General features: G+C 43.6%; 1 protein-coding gene across 1 annotated transcript in view; it reads right to left on the bottom strand.

Annotated features, from left to right (window-relative positions):
* Positions 1–2,016: 2,016 nt before the first annotated feature.
* CCDC60 (coiled-coil domain containing 60) overlaps positions 2,017–15,825 on the bottom strand; it is a 205,292-nt gene continuing 191,483 nt past the window's right edge. The window contains exons 12-14 of the mRNA XM_030821941.1: positions 14,502–14,633; positions 12,288–12,477; positions 2,017–2,451 (exon numbers count right to left, since the gene is read on the bottom strand). Coding sequence (XP_030677801.1) covers positions 2,350–2,451; positions 12,288–12,477; positions 14,502–14,633 — 424 coding nt within the window. The 3' untranslated portion in view covers positions 2,017–2,349. The remainder of the gene's footprint in view (positions 2,452–12,287; positions 12,478–14,501; positions 14,634–15,825) is intronic.

Raw genomic sequence — 15,825 nt, 5'->3', positions numbered from 1 at the left:
GGACTACAGGTGGTGCCACCAGCTAATTTTTTTTTTTTTTTTTTTTGAGATGGAGTCTCGTTTTGTCGCCCAGGCCGGAGTACAGTGGTGCAATCTTGGCTCACTGCAACCTCCGCCTCCGGGTTCAAGCGATTCTCCTGCCTCAGCCTCCTGAGTAGCTGGGACTACAGGGGCGTGCCACCATGCCTGGCTAATTATTTATATTTTTAGTAGAGACAGGGTTTCACCATATTGGCCAGGCTGGTCTCGAACTCCACCAGCTAACTTTAAGAACAATTATATTCTGTAGAAATGGTGTCTCACTATGTTGCCCAGGCTGGTGTTGAATTCCTGGCCTCGAAGGAATCTCTCACTTTGGCCTCCCAAAACACTGGCATCATAGGCCTGAGCCACCTTGCCAGGCCCTGAACTCTTTATTGTGTTAAGGGTCTGAGTACCTCAAGACCTTTTTTTTTGCCACCAGCAACCCAGATATAGAACACAGCACCTTTTCTTTATTTCTTCAAAGCATTGCTCACAGAAGACAGTTGGGTATGTAACCGAAACTACTAAAGGTCCAGAGGGATGAAGAGGGTTGGTTTGCATTGTAGTTCTTAGGGATCCACCAGCCAGCCCTGCCCTGTTTTTTCCCCCCAATTGATTTTCTCCTGAAGTCCCTTCTCACTCTCCTGTTACTCAGCTCCCTTTTCCTCCTCTACCTCCTTTGTCCTTTTTCTTCTTCATTAGCTGCTCCCTCTTTCTTTTCTGCTCCTCCCTCACTCAAATTCCTATTTAATACACAGACCTGTAGGGTATCTTAATTTCATAGTTTCTCTGTAGAGTGTATCTTACATTTGCACCCCAAATAGCTTTTCAAGGTTTACTGTTAAACATAGGGTATCTCTGTGGAGGGACGTGGGATGTTACATAATGCCTCTGCCTCCCTGTCGCATTTTATTGACTTCTCTGTTTTTATGTGAACTCCATGATCTCATCTTGGACCATGTGTCAAAAAAGAAGAAATTTTAAAAAATGACAAACTCCCTGAGAACAGAGACCTTGTCTGCCTTGTTCATTGCTGTATCCTTAACACCTAGAACTTGGTTGGTGCATATTGGGCTCTCAATAAATATTCATTAAATGAATAAATGACTGAATAGGTGAATGTATGAGTGTGAGATTGCTTAGACTAAAGAATAATTCGAATTTAACTCTCCTCCCCACTTTTAGATTGCCAGACGGAGAGATTCAAGCCTAGTCTACATAAATGCTCTGATAATCCAGGCACAAGAGCAAATCAAATCCAGTTGTCCAATTGTTAATTCAGCGTGGCCATCACTAAGGGAGTTAAAATGCCTACAGTTCCTATAACTTAGTGAGAATGTAGGCGAGCATAAGACCGATATGAGAGAAGAGGTTATGAGTCTACACACATTTTGAGATGACAGGAAGATAAGCTTCTTTCTATAACTAAGACCAACAGAAAATATACGAGGATTCAAGGCTAAAATTTTTTTGCATACCATTGCCTTGTTGGGGAATGTGCCATCTGTCCATCCATCCATCCATCCATCCATCATTCATCCATCCATCTATCCATCCATCCATCCATCCATCATCCATCCACCATCCATTCATCCATCCATCCATCCATCCATCCATCCATCCAACCAGGCAACCATCCAACCATGCAACTATACAAACCATCCATCCATCCATCCATCCATCCATACATACATACATACATCTGCCCACCCACCCATCTGCCCATCCATCCACCCACCCACCCACCCAATCATCCATCCAAAGCAATATATATAATATTGAGAAATATGCTGTAGCTTAATCAGTGTGAAATTAAGTTAATATCAGTGCCTACTTAACCAAGTTATCATGAGATTGAAATAATATTATCTAGGTAAAGCACTCAGCACTGGATCTATTGCATAACAGAAGCTCAATAAATGGTAACTGTTGTTATTAGGATCTAAATACCACACCTGAATTCCACGGCCCCAGCTCTTTCCCAGACAGACATCAAACATTCAGTTCAATTTTATTCTCCAGTATTTGAGGAAGGTAAATAGGGTGAAGGAATCCGAAGAGGAAGTAGGTAGAGTCAGGCTGGATCATTGAAGAACAGAGACTGGTAGGTTGGGTCTGAGGTGTGGAATTGAGGGGAGGGCCACCTGGGACCATCCCCCTCTAAAAATGTTGCTGGAAGTCAGTCTCCAGATGACCCTACTGTAAAGGGTCATCCATAAAGAGCATCCATGAGGGTAGTCAGGAGGCAGGAACACAGGCAGGATACAGGAACATGATATAGGCAAACACTCCTCCACAGAGACAGCTGGTCAACCCAGGCCCAGCCTACCTCAGGGCACTGTAGGGCCCGATGGGTATGTTGATCCGACTCTGCAGCCAGCTGATGTAATCCTCTTGAGGCATATGGATGATGTGTTCTCGTACAAACTGTGAGGTAGACACAGTGGGAATCTCAGAATTTGGTCTGAAAAGTAGACTCCACCTTCTCTCCCTCCCCTCAAGATCCTGGAAGATTTATGATTGAGACTGGTGGCCCCAGGAATACCATTCGGGCATTCATAATCTTGGAGCATCAGATTGGGGTGGTTCTTTGGTGAAGAGGACCCCTTTCCAGCTTCCTAGCTCAGCAGGCTAATGTTAAGCCCCTTCTTGTTGCTGTTGATGCAAGGAAATTTGGGGAGGACAGGAAGTCCCAGCTATCTGCATTTTTCTTTCTTTTCTACTCCTTAATATCTTTTCAAACAATCATTTGTCTTTAAACATTTTTGGTTTGTTGGCTGGCACGGTGGCTCACGCTTGTAATCCGAGCACTTTGGGAGGCCGAGGTGGGCAGATTACGAGGTCAGGAGATCAAGACCACGGTGAAACCCCGTCTCTACTAAAAATACAAAAAATTAGCCGGGCGTGGTGGCGGGCGCCTGTAGTCCCAGCTACTCGGAGAGGCTGAGGCAGGAGAATGGCGTGAACCCGGGAGGCGGAGCTTGCAGTAAGCCGAGATTGCGCCACGGCACTCCAGCCTGGGTGACAGAGCGAGACTCAAAAAAAAAAAAACAAACATTTTTGGTTTGTAAATCCCTTTCAGAATTGATGACAGCTATGGGCTTGCTTTCCTGGAAAGGGTTTAAGACACACAAAAGGCCTAAGAGTTTCATGTAGACCCCCACATCCAGGTTATTAGAAATTCTGTGATGTTGGGTGGCTAGCAAGATGGCTGAATAGGAACAGCTCCAGTCTGCAGTTCCCAGCGAGATCAACGCAGAAGGTGGGTGATTTCTGCATCTCCAACTGAGGTACCTGGCTCATCTCATTGGGACTGGTTAGACAGTGGGTGCAGCACAGAGGGCAAGCTGAAGCAGGGTGGGGTGTTGCCTCACCCAGGAAGCACAAGGGGTCAGATAATTCTCTCCCCTAGCCAAGGGAAGCCGTGAGGGACTGTGCTGTGAGGAGCAGTGCATTCTGGCCCAGATACTACGCTTTCCCCATGGTCTCTGCAACCCGCAGATCAGGAGATTCCCTCGGGTGCCTACACAACCAGGACCCTGGGTTTTAAGCACAAAACTGGGTGGCCATTTGGGCAGACACCAAGCTAGCTGCAGGAGTTTTTTTCTCATACCCCAGTGGCACCTGGAATGCCAGTGAGAGAGAACTGCCACTCCCCTGGAAAGGGGGCTGAAGCCAGGGAGCCAAGTGGTCTAGCTCACTGGACCCCACTTCCACGGAGCCCAGCAAACTAAGATCCACTGGCTTGAAATTCCCACTACCAGCACAGCAGTCTGAAGTTGACCTGGGATGTTGGAATTTGGTGGGGGGGAGGGGCGTCTGCCATTACGGAGGCTTGGGTAGGCAGTTTTCCCCTCACGGTGTAAATAAAGCCACCGGAAAGTTCAAACTGGGCAGAGCCCGAAGCAAAGCCACTGTAGCCGAACTGCCTCTCTAGATTCCTCCTTTCTGGGCAGGGCATCTCTGAAAGAAAGGCAGCAGCCCCAGTCATGGGCTTATAGATAAAACTCCTATCTCCCTGGGACAGAGCACCTGGGAGAAGGGGTGGTTGTGGGTGCAGCTTCAGCAGACTTAAATGTTCCTGCCTGCTGGCTCTGAAGAGAGCAGTGGATCTCCCAGCACAGCACTCAAGCTCTGCTAAAGGACAGACTGCCTCAAGTGGGTCCCTGACCCCCATGTCTCCTGACTGGGAGACACCTCCCAGCAGGGGTCGACAGACATCTCATACAGGAGAGCTCTGGCTGGCATCAGGCTGGTGCCCCTCTGGGATGAAGCTTCCAGAGGAAGGAACAGGCAGCAATCTTTGCTGTTCCGCAGCCTCCACTGGTGATACCAGGAAAACAGGGTCTGGAGTGGACCTCCGGCAAACTCCAGCAGACCTGCAGCAGAGGGGGCTGACTGTTAGAAGGAAAACTAACAAACAGAAAGGAATAGCATCAACATCAACAAAAAGGACATCCACACAAAAAACCCATTTGACGGTCACCAACATCAGAGACCAAAAGCAGATAAATCCATGAAGATGAGGAAAAACCAGCACAAAAAGGCTGAAAATTCCCAAAACCAGAATGCTGCTTCTTCTCCAAAGGATCACAACTCCTCACCAGCAAGGGAACAAAACTGGGCAGAGAATGAGTTTGACAAATTGACAGAAGTAGGCTTCAGAAGATGGGTGATAACAAACTCCTCTGAGCTAAAGGAGCATATTCTAACCCAATGCAAGGAAGCTAAGAACCTTTAAAAAAGGTTAGAGGAATTGCTAACTAGAATAACCAGTTTAGGAGTCTGTTCGAAGATGGCTGAATAGGAACAGCTCCAGTCTGGAGCTCCCAGCATGATCGATGCAGAAGACAGGTGATTTCTGCATTTCCAACTGAGGTACCTGGTTCTTCTCATTGGGACTGGTTGGAAAGTGGGTGCAGCCCATGGAGGGCAAGTGGAAACAGGGCAGGGCATCACCTCACCCAGGAAGCGCAAGGGGTTGGGGGATTTCCCTTTCTTAGCCAAGGGAAGCTGGGACAGACTGTACCTGGAAAATCAGGAAACTTCTTCCCAAATACTGTGCTTTTCCAATGGTCTTAGCAAATGGCACACCAGGAGATTATATCGTGTGCCTGGCTTGGCAGGTCCCATGCCCATGGAGCATTGCTCACTGCTATGGCAGCAGTCTGAGATCAACCTGTGAGGCAGCAGCCTGGCAGGGGGAGGGGCATCCGCCATTGCTGAGGCTTGAGTAGGTAAACAAAGTGGCCGTGGAAGCTTGAACTGGGCGGAGTCCACCACAGCTCAGCAAGGCCTGTTGCCTCTGTAGATTCCACCTCTGGGGGCAGGGCATAGCTGAACAAAAGGCAGCAGAAACTTCTGCAGACTTAAACGTCCCTGTCTGACAGCTCTGAAGAGAGTACTGATTCTCCCAGCATGGTGTTTGAGCTCTGGGAACAGACAGACTGCCTCCTCAAGTGGGTCCCTGACCCCCACGTAGCTTAACTGGGAGATACCTCCCAGTAGGGGCCGACTGACACCTCATACAGGTGGGTGCCCCTTTGGGACGAAGCTTCCAGAGGAAGGATCTAGCAGCAATATTTGCTGTTCTGCAATATTTGCTGTTCTACAGCCTCCACTGGTGATACCCAGGCAAACAGGGTCTGGAGTGGACCTCCAGCAAACTCCAACAGACCTGCAGCTGAGAGACCTGACTGTGAGAAGGAAAACTAATAAACAGAAAGGAATAGCATCAACATCAACAAAAAGAATATCCACACCAAAACCCTATCTGTAGGTCACCAACAACAATGACCAAAGGTAGACAAAACCACAAAGGTGGGGAGAAACCAGAGCAGAAAAGCTGAAAATTCTAAAAACTGGAGCACCTCTTCTCCTCCAAAGGATTGCAACTTCTTGCCAGCAATGGAACAAAGCTGGATGGAGAATGACTTTGACGAGCTGACAGAAATAGGCTTCAGAAGGTCGGTAATAACAAACTTCTCCAAGCTAAAGGAGGATGTTTGAACCCATTGCAAGGAAGCTAAAAACCTTAAAAAAGGATTAGACGAATGGCGAACTAGAATAAACAGTGAAGAGAAGACCTTAAATGACCTGATGGAGCTGAAAACCAAGGCAGAAGAACTATGTAAAGAATTCACAAGCTTCAATAGCTGATTCAATCAAGTGGAAGAAAGGGTATCAGTGGTTGAAGATCAAATTAATGAAATGCAGTGAGAAGAGAAGTTTAGAGAAACAAGAGTAAAAATAAATGAACAAAGCCTCCAAGAAATATGGGACTATGTGAAAAGACCAAAGCTATGTTTGATTGGTGTACCTGAAAGTGATGGGGAGAATGGAACCAAGTTGGAAAACACTCTGCAGGATATTATCCAGGAGAACTTCCCCAACCTAGCAAGGCAGGCCAACATTCAAATTCACAAAATACAGAGAACACCACAAAGATACTCCTCGAGAAGAGCAAGCCCAAGACACTGAATTGTCAGATTTACCAAGGTTGAAATGAAGGAAAAAATGTTAAGGGCAGCCAGAAAGGTCAGGTTACCCACAAATGGAAGCCCATCAGACTAACAGTGGATCTCTCAGCAGAAACTCTACAAGCCAGAAGAGAGTAGGGGCCAATATTCAACATTCTTAAAGAAAAGGATTTTCAACCCAGAATTTCATATCCAGCCAAACTAAGCTTCATAAGTGAAGGAGAAATAAAATCCTTTACAGACAAGCAAATGCTGAGAGATTTTTGTCACCACCAGGCCTGCCTTACAGCAGTGCCTGAAGAAATCACTAAACATAAAAAGGAACAACCAGTACCAGCCACTGCAAAAACATGCCAAATTGTAAAGACCATCAATGCTAGGAAGAAACTGTATCAACTAACGGGCAAAATAACCAGCTAACATCATAATGACAGGATCAAATTCACACATAGCAATATTAACCTTAAATGTAAATGGGCTAAATGTCCCAATTAAAAGTCACAGACTGGCAAATTGGATAAAGAGTCAAGACCCATCACTATGCTGTATTCAGGAGACCCATCTCACATGCAGAGACACACAAAGGCTCAAAATAAAGGGATGGAGGAAGATGTATCAAGCAAATGGGAAGCAAAAAAAGGAGGGGTTGCAATCCTAGTCTCTGATAAAACAGACTTTAAATCAACAAAGATCAAAAGAGACAAAGAAGGCCATTACATAATGGTAAAGGGATCAATTCAACAAGAAGAGCTAACTATCTTAAATATAGATGCACCGAATACAGGAGCACCCAGATTCAAAAAGCAAGGTCTTAGAGACCTACAAAGAGACTTAGACTCCCACACAATGATAATGGGAGATTTTAACACCCCACTGTCAATATTAGACAGATCAAGGAGACAGAAGTTTAACAAGGATATCCGGGACTGGAACTCAGCTCTGCACCAAGCAGACTTAATAGACATCTACAGAACTTTCCACCCCAAATCAACAGAATAGACATTCCTCTTAGCACCATGTCGCACTTATTCCAAAACTGACCACATAGTTGGAAGTAAAGCACTCCTCAGAAAATGTAAAAGAATAAAAATCACAACAAACTGTCTCTCAGACCACAGTGCAATCAAATTAGAACTCAGGATTAAGAAACTCACTCAAAACTGCACAACTACATGGAAACTGAACATCTTGCTCCTGAATGACTACTGGGTACATAACGAAATGAAGGCAGAAATAAAGATGTTCTTTGAAACCAATGAAAATAAAGACACAACGCACCAGAATCTCTGGGACACATTTAAAGCAGTATGTAGAGGGAAATTTATAGCACTAAATGCCCACAAGAGAAAGCAGGAAAGATCTAAAATCAACACCCTAACATCACAATGAAAAGAACTAGAGAAGTAAGAGAAGACAAATTCAAAAGCTAGCAGAAGACAAGAAATAACTAAGATTAGAGCAGAACTGAAGGAGATAGAGACACAAAAAACTCTTCAAAAAATCAATGAATCCAGGAGCTGGTTTTTTGAAAAGATCAACAAAATTGATAGACCGCTAGCAAGACTAATAAGAAAAGAGAGAAGAATCAAATAGACCCAATAAAAAATGATAAAGGGAACATCACCACTGATCCCACAGAAATACAAACTACCATCAGAGAATACTATAAACACCTCTATGCAAATAAACTAGAAGATCTAGAAGAAATGGATGAATTCCTGGACACATACACCCTGTCAACACTAAACCAGGAAGAAATTGAATCTGAATAGACTGATAACAGGCTCTGAAATTGAGGCAGTAATTGATAGCCTACCAACCAAAAAAAGTCCAGGACCAGACGGATCCACAGCCAAATTCTACCAGAGGTACAAAGAGGAGCTGGTACCATTCCTTCTGAAACTATTCCAATCAATAGAAAAAGAGGGAATCCTCCCTAACTCATTTTATGAGGCCAACATCATCCTGATACCAAAGCCTGACAGAGACACAACAAAAAAAGGGAATTTTTAGACCAATATCCCTGATGAACATCAATGTGAAAGTCCTCAATAAAATACTGGCAAACTGAATCCAGCAGCAAATTCAAAAGCTTATCCACCACGATCAAGTCGGCTTCATCCCTGGGATGCAAGGCTGGTTCAACATATGCAAATCAATAAATGTAATCCATCACATAAACAGAACCATTGACAAAAACCACATGATTATCTCAATAGATGCAGAAAAGGCCTTTGACAAAATTCAACAGCCCTTCATGCTAAAAACTCTCAATAAACTATGTATTGATGGAATATATCTCAAAATAATGAGAGCTATTTATGACAAACCCACAGCCAATATCATACTGAATGGGCAAAAACAGGAAGCATTCCCTTTGAAAACTGGCACAAGACAGGGATGCCATCTCTCACCACTCCTATTCAACATACTGTTGGAAGTTCTGGCCAGGGCAATCAGGCAAGAGAAAGAAATAAAGGGTATTCAATTAGGAAAAGAGGAAGTCAAAATGTCCCTGTTTGCAGATGACATGATTGTATATTTAGAAAACCCCATTGTCTCAGCCCAAAATCTCCTTAAGCTGATTAGCAATTTCAGCAAAGTCTCGGGATACAAAATCAATGTGGAAAATCACAAGCATTCCTATACACCAATAACAGACAGAGAGCCAAATCATGAGTGAACTCCCATTCACAATTGCTACAAAGAGAATAAAATACCTAGGAAACCAACTTACAAGGGATGTGAAGGACCTCTTCAAGGAGAACTACAAACCACTGCCCAACGAAATAAAAGAGGACACAAACAAATGGAAAAACATTCCATGCTCATGGATAGGAAGAATCAATATCGTGAAAATGGCCATACTGCCCAAGGTAATTTATCGATTCAATGCTATCCCCATCAAGCTACCAATGACTTTCTTCACAAAATTGGAAAAAAAACTACTTTAAAATTCATATGGAACCAAAAAAGAGCCCACATTGTCAAGTCAATCCTAAGCAAAAAGAACAAAGCTGGAGGCATCACACTACCTGACTTCAAACTATACTACAAGGCTACAGTAATCAAAACTGCATGTTACTGGTACCAAAACAGAATTATAGACCAATGGAACAGAACAGAGGCCTCAGAAATAACACCACACATCTACAACCATCTGATCTTTGACAAACCTGACAAAAACAAGCAATGGAGAAAAGATTCCCTGTTTAATAAATGGTGATGGGAAAACTGGCTAGTCTTAGGTAGAAAGCTGAAACTGGATCCCTTCCTTACACCTTATACAAAAATTAATTCAAGATGGATTAAAGACTTAAATGCTAGACCTAAAACCATAAAATCCCTAGAAGAAAACCTAGGCAGTACCATTCAGGATATAGGCATGGGCAAAGACTTCATGACTAAAACACAAAAAGTAATGGCAGCAAAAGCCAAAATAGACAAGTGGGATCTGATTAAACTAAAGAGCTTCTGCATAGCAAAATAAACTACCATCATAGTGAACAGGCAACCTACAGAATGGGAGAAAATTTTTGCAATCTACCCATCTGACAAAGGGATAATATCTAGAATCTACAAGGAACTTAAACAAATTTACAAGAAAAAAATAAACAACCCCATCAAAAAGTAGGTGAAGGATATGAATAGACACTTCTCAAAAGAAGACATTTATGCAGCCAACAAAGAAATGAAAAAAAGCTCATCCTCACTGGTCATTAGAGACTTGCAAATCAAAACCACAATGAGATACCATCTCATGCCAGTTAGAATGGCGATCATTAAAAGGTCAGGAAACAAATGCTGGAGAGGATGTGGAGAAATAGGAATGTTTTTACACTGTTGATGGGAGTGTAAATTAGTTCAACCATTGTGCAAGACAGTGTGGTGATTCCTCAAGGATCTAGAACCAGAAATACCATTTGATCCAGCAATCCCATTACTGGATGTATACCCAAAGGATTATAAATTTTTCTACTATAAAGACACATGCACACATATGTTTACTGCATCACTATTCACAATAGCAAAGACGTGGAACCAACCCAAATGCCCATCAGTTATACACTGGATAAAGAAAATGTTGCACATATACACCATGGAATACTATGCAGCCATAAAAAAGGATGAGTTCATGTCCTTTGCAAGGACATAGATGAAGTTGGAAATCATCATTCTCAGCAAATTAACACAGGAACAGAAAACCAAACACATGTTCTCACTCATAAGTGGGAGTTGAACAATGAGAACATATGGACACAGGAAGGGGAACATCACAAGCTGAGGCTTGTCAGGGGATGGGGGGCTAGGGGAGGGATAGCATTAGGAGAAATACCTAATGTAGATGACAGGTCGATGAGTGCAGAAAACCACCATGACACATGTATACCTATGTAACAAACCTTCACGTTATACGCATGTATCCCAGAACTTACAATATAATAATAATAATAATAATAATTTCTGTGATGTTCTCACTAGGAAAAGAGCTTGCTAAATTTTATTAGTCAGGGCTGAGAACTCACCTCAAATAAAAGAGGAGCCCCTAGTACTCCCTCTTCTTACCCGTGCAGGGACTAGCTTTTCCAAGTCCTCCATAACTTCAAGTGGAAGTTGGACCCCATAACTGGTAAGTAGAAGGTGGAAGTGCCCTAGAGTTAGTTTTGGCCTAACCTGCTAGAATCTTTCCTGAAGGAGCCTCACAAGTCAGGGGGAGTAGAGTCTTGGCATTTGAATTTGTCTACAAAGTCATCCCCCTCCTTCCACCCCTAACCTTGCCCTCATTAACACACCCAGGTGATTCTGTGGAAGGGCCTGCCTGGTATGAAAATGTCAAATGCTCCATAGCCTGTCAAAGCCTGGGAATTTGACCTTTTGAGTCACTTCTTTACCAGGAGGGAGGCATTGAAGGCCCTGTTAAAATGCACATATGCCATCTGATAAAATTAAAGAAGTGACTTCATTAACCTCTGCTAACACCTTACTGTGGAGTCCTTGTATTGCTGATGCATTTTGACAAAGCACCAGGAACTTCTTCTGGTGATGGTGGTGAATGACTACAGAAAACTGTTTAGTGGCTCCTAAATTTTTATCTTGACCTTCAAAGGTCTGCACAGATTGACCTCTCCAATCCCCTGGGAACTATGCACTCCTTGCCTGCTTCCTTTCACACTCACTGACTGCCAGTGAGTTCTTCCAACAAGTCGTGTGCTGCTTTGGGATCTTTGCACACACTGTCTTCTCTTCTTCATCTGCTCTTTCCCTTTCTCTTCATGGTGCCGTCTTCTCATGGTTCCGGTCTTGCCTTAAATTCACCTTTCCAGTTGCCTGAGTTAAGGTAGATCCCTTCTAACTTACATACGGGGCTCCTCAAACTATATCGTGCATAGACACCCGGAATCCCATTAAAATGTAAACTTGGAGTTGGCAGATTGACTTGAAACCTGCAATTCTGCATTTCTAACAAGCACCCAGGTGAGGTCCATGCTGCTGATCCATGGACTACACTTTTAGTAGCAAGATAAAGGACTCCTTATTACTGCCCATTTTTTATGCCACCCCAAAGCCTCTGAGTTTCCAGGGGGTACCATTTATATAGAATATAATGTCCCTTGCAATTGGAGTTGGGCAACCAGGTAATGGGACAATCCCTCTACTATTAGAATATGAGCTCCATAAATGAGGGGCCTTTGTGTCCCCAGCACCTAAACAGTGCCTGAATGTTGAGAGGTGATTGAATGAGGACACCTGAAACACTGTGGAGGGGAAGGAGGTGGTGTTTACCTCAATAGCCACAGCGATGTCAGGGGAGCACAGTTCCCAAATCCTCAGATCCTGCAGCACCTTCAGGAGGACATGGGGTCGAATCCGCAAGTCCAGGTTTTCTCCAAACTTCTGCAGTTTCACCAGGATCTTTTTGGCGGGGCGGAAGTTCTTTAGATCCTCTGGCAGTTTGGACAACAGATCAAAGTACCTTCAATTCCAAAAGGAGAGGACAAGTTAGGCAGCTGCTGGAAGATCTGAGCACCTCTGGCCATCCACCTGCACTTTCTCTTTCTGCTCTCTGTGATGTCTCCAGGGCAGCAGGATTCTTTATCTAGGGACCTTTCCTCTGTGACCCACAGATCAGGCACTTCTTTACTTTTAGGTATAGGAAAAGATGGAGAATGACTTGCATTTCATTAAAAAATAAAACAAAGGTACAATTTCAAGGGATGTATTTGTAATTTTTCTATCAGACAATGTGAAATGTTAGAAGAAAGAAATGGACTTTGGGATCTGAAACTTCTGAGGGTTAATCAGGTCGGAGTGGATGTACACACATCTGTGGGATGTCTACTAGGATGCAGGATGCTCTCACACACAAGATGGTGTGTGTGTATTTTCTATCTCTTTGATTAATGAGCAAGGTTGGGTCAAAGTTTTGTCTATTTCAGTGTTATGTGAATGTGAGAGTAGTTTTGGAATCCATCCTTGAAGAACCTACTTGGTCTCATCTACCTTAGGTCTAACCTAAGGAGATGGTTCAGATGTGATCAGGTCTTAAGGCTGGTAGATCTCTTAAAAACTCCCTCACCCCTTGCTATATATGTGCCCATTGTGGAAAATTTTGAAGATGAAGTTGATCATCCATTTTATGTTTTGGGCTTCTCATACTGCTTTATATTCTAGGATATATATTTATTATATTGATTCCTGCCTCCTTGTTTAGAATAAAGTCTCGTTGAGGAGAAGAGGAAACTTGTCTGAGTTATTCAGTATTCAGACTGCTAGAATACTGCCTAACTCCTAGTAGGTGCTCAATAACTATCATTTGAAAGACTGAATGAGTAATTGGATGCATGAACAACTACAACTCAGCATCGTCCTTACTAGGCTGTGGTCTGTTTGACTTGATTTTAACATTACTATGGAGGGCAATTAATTCCCCCATAATAATGACAGAAATTCCACCATTAGATTTGTGGGCTGAATCTCACTGTGGGAGGACCAGCATTAATTTCCTTCTGTAATACCTTTATGTGAGTTAGATCATAACACCCTTCCTCCTCCTCCCAACTTCCCTCCCACAGAGGGAAGAGGGTTTGCAGAAGACCCTTTACTCCCTTTCATAAGAGGGTCCCTCTTAGAAGACTCAAGTATCTTCAGGGCCAGACATTGCTTGTGAGAAAGTGATGTTCTGGGATGTGAGGAGGTGTAGAAGTTCCAACACCTCTGCAAAGACTCCAGGAACCTGCTCGTAAGTTCCTGTTTCACATTATATGGATGGGGTTCAGGACACCACAGTTCAGTAGATTCCAATTCTGTATTGCAAATGAGCATACAGACTGAGGTTAGACAGGAGTTTGAATCTTAAATTCACCAGTTAACTGATGGTGTGACCTTGGACAAGTGAATTTACCCCTCTGAGTCTCTGTTTCCTTGTTTGTGAAATGGGGATTAATATGTATTATTTTGTTGGGGGGGATAAAATAGACAATTTATGAAAATTGCTTTAGTGACTGCCATCCAGTAATCACTCAATTCATGTTTCTTTTTTTGTTGTTACTTATCATCATCCTTATGCTGTGGCACAGTGTTTCTAGGATATGACTGCCTGATTTTGCATTTTTTAGGGATTATGTTACTTGGGGGGATGCAGTGATCACCCCATAGACCTCAGAATCTGTAGAAATTTTCAGGTTGATATGCCTCATCTGCCTGTCCCACAGGGCCTGGCAAGGTTGTCCTTATTTGCAAGTCTGAATCAAACAGCAGGTAAATATGGAGAAAACAATGGGTTGGATTATCTGTGATTTCAGAAACCAGGAGTTTTGGGCCTGATTGTCCTCTGGATTTAGTGTGTCTGGGGGGTGGGGGATCCTACTGGTGGCCAGTGACACTTTTGGAGTAATGCCTGTCTATGCTTTGAAGGACAGTGGAATCAATAGTGATCTTGTAATAACAACACCCTGTCCTCTTCCCGGGACCATCTTATGTGGTTCTTAGTGTATTTACCAGTGGTCTGCAGTTTCTTCTGCATCTCCTTTTACTACAGATATGTGATGTCTCATTTTTGCTATGTCCTTTTGAAAATTTGAGACAAGGACAAAAGCACGGAACTTCTGGATACCTCTGTCTTCTTGGCGCCTACAAGGTTGTATGAGAAAGAGAGAGAAGAATAAGATCCCCTCCTCCTGTAACCATCTTAGCTGCCCTTTGAGATCTGACTTAAACATTCATGAGGCTTTTCTTAACCCTGTCAGCTAGTCTTTAACTTAGGTTCTGGCTTTTGCCACAAGAGGATACAGCTCTCTCCAAGGTCCTGAAGCACTGTTTAAGCACAGTTAAATCTAGTCACTTTTTATTAGCTTTCATTCTCTTCCTACTTCTGATTGTATTTACATAGCTTTTCAGTCTCTAAGATGGGGAATAATAATGATTCCTATTTGCCAGAGGTGAGGATTAAGCGATATAATGTGTGTGAACTGTTGAGATTCATGCCAGACACACAGTAGGTGTTAACTCGTGCTGGTTCCTCCCTTCCCCACTCCCTTTATCATCCTGTGCCTATGTTCTGTCTCTCCAATGAGACTTTATATTATAAATATCACCATGTCACCCCACTGCATACAGCTTTCAATGGCTTTTCAGTTTACTCAGAATAAATTCTTCTCCAAGACTCTAAATTATTCAGCCCCCACATTTTCCAGCTTTATCCTCATCCTTTCCATCCCTTCTCTTCCAGAATTTTATCCTTTTTGGTCATGATCAAAGTCTCTGAGATTCCGGGCATGGTGGCTCATGCCTGTAATCCCAGCACTTTGGGAGGCCGAGGTCAGGAGATCGAGACCATCCTGGCTAACACGGTGAAACCCCGTCTCTACTAAAAAAATACAAAAAAAATTAGCCGGGCGTGGTGGCGGGCGCCTGTAGTCCCAGCTACTCGGGAGACTGAGGCAGGAGAATGGTGTGAACCCGGGAGGCGGAGCTTGCAGTGAGCCGAGATCGCGCCACTGCATCCAGCCTGGGTGACAGAGCGAGACTCCGTCTCAAAAAAAAGAAAGAAAAACAAAGTCTCGGAGATAAAGCTCTACCTCCACAGCTGGGCTATCACAGCCTTTTATAATCTGGCTTGTCTAGCTCTCTGATCACCTTGAAAACACCGTATGCCCCAGCCACACCTGACTACTGGCAGTTCCCTGGCTCTCTGTGCCCCTCTGACTTCTGGGACCTAGCTGTTGCTTTTCCTTGAAACTCCCTTCCACCCTACTTTTCCAGCATGACTTTTTAAAAAATTGTTTTAGATTTGGGGCTACATGTGAAGATTTGTTACATAGAT

This window comes from Nomascus leucogenys, chromosome 10 (genome assembly GCF_006542625.1).
Source record: "Nomascus leucogenys isolate Asia chromosome 10, Asia_NLE_v1, whole genome shotgun sequence".
NCBI lineage: Eukaryota > Metazoa > Chordata > Mammalia > Primates > Hylobatidae > Nomascus > Nomascus leucogenys.
This window is presented reverse-complemented; position numbering and strand designations above follow the sequence as displayed.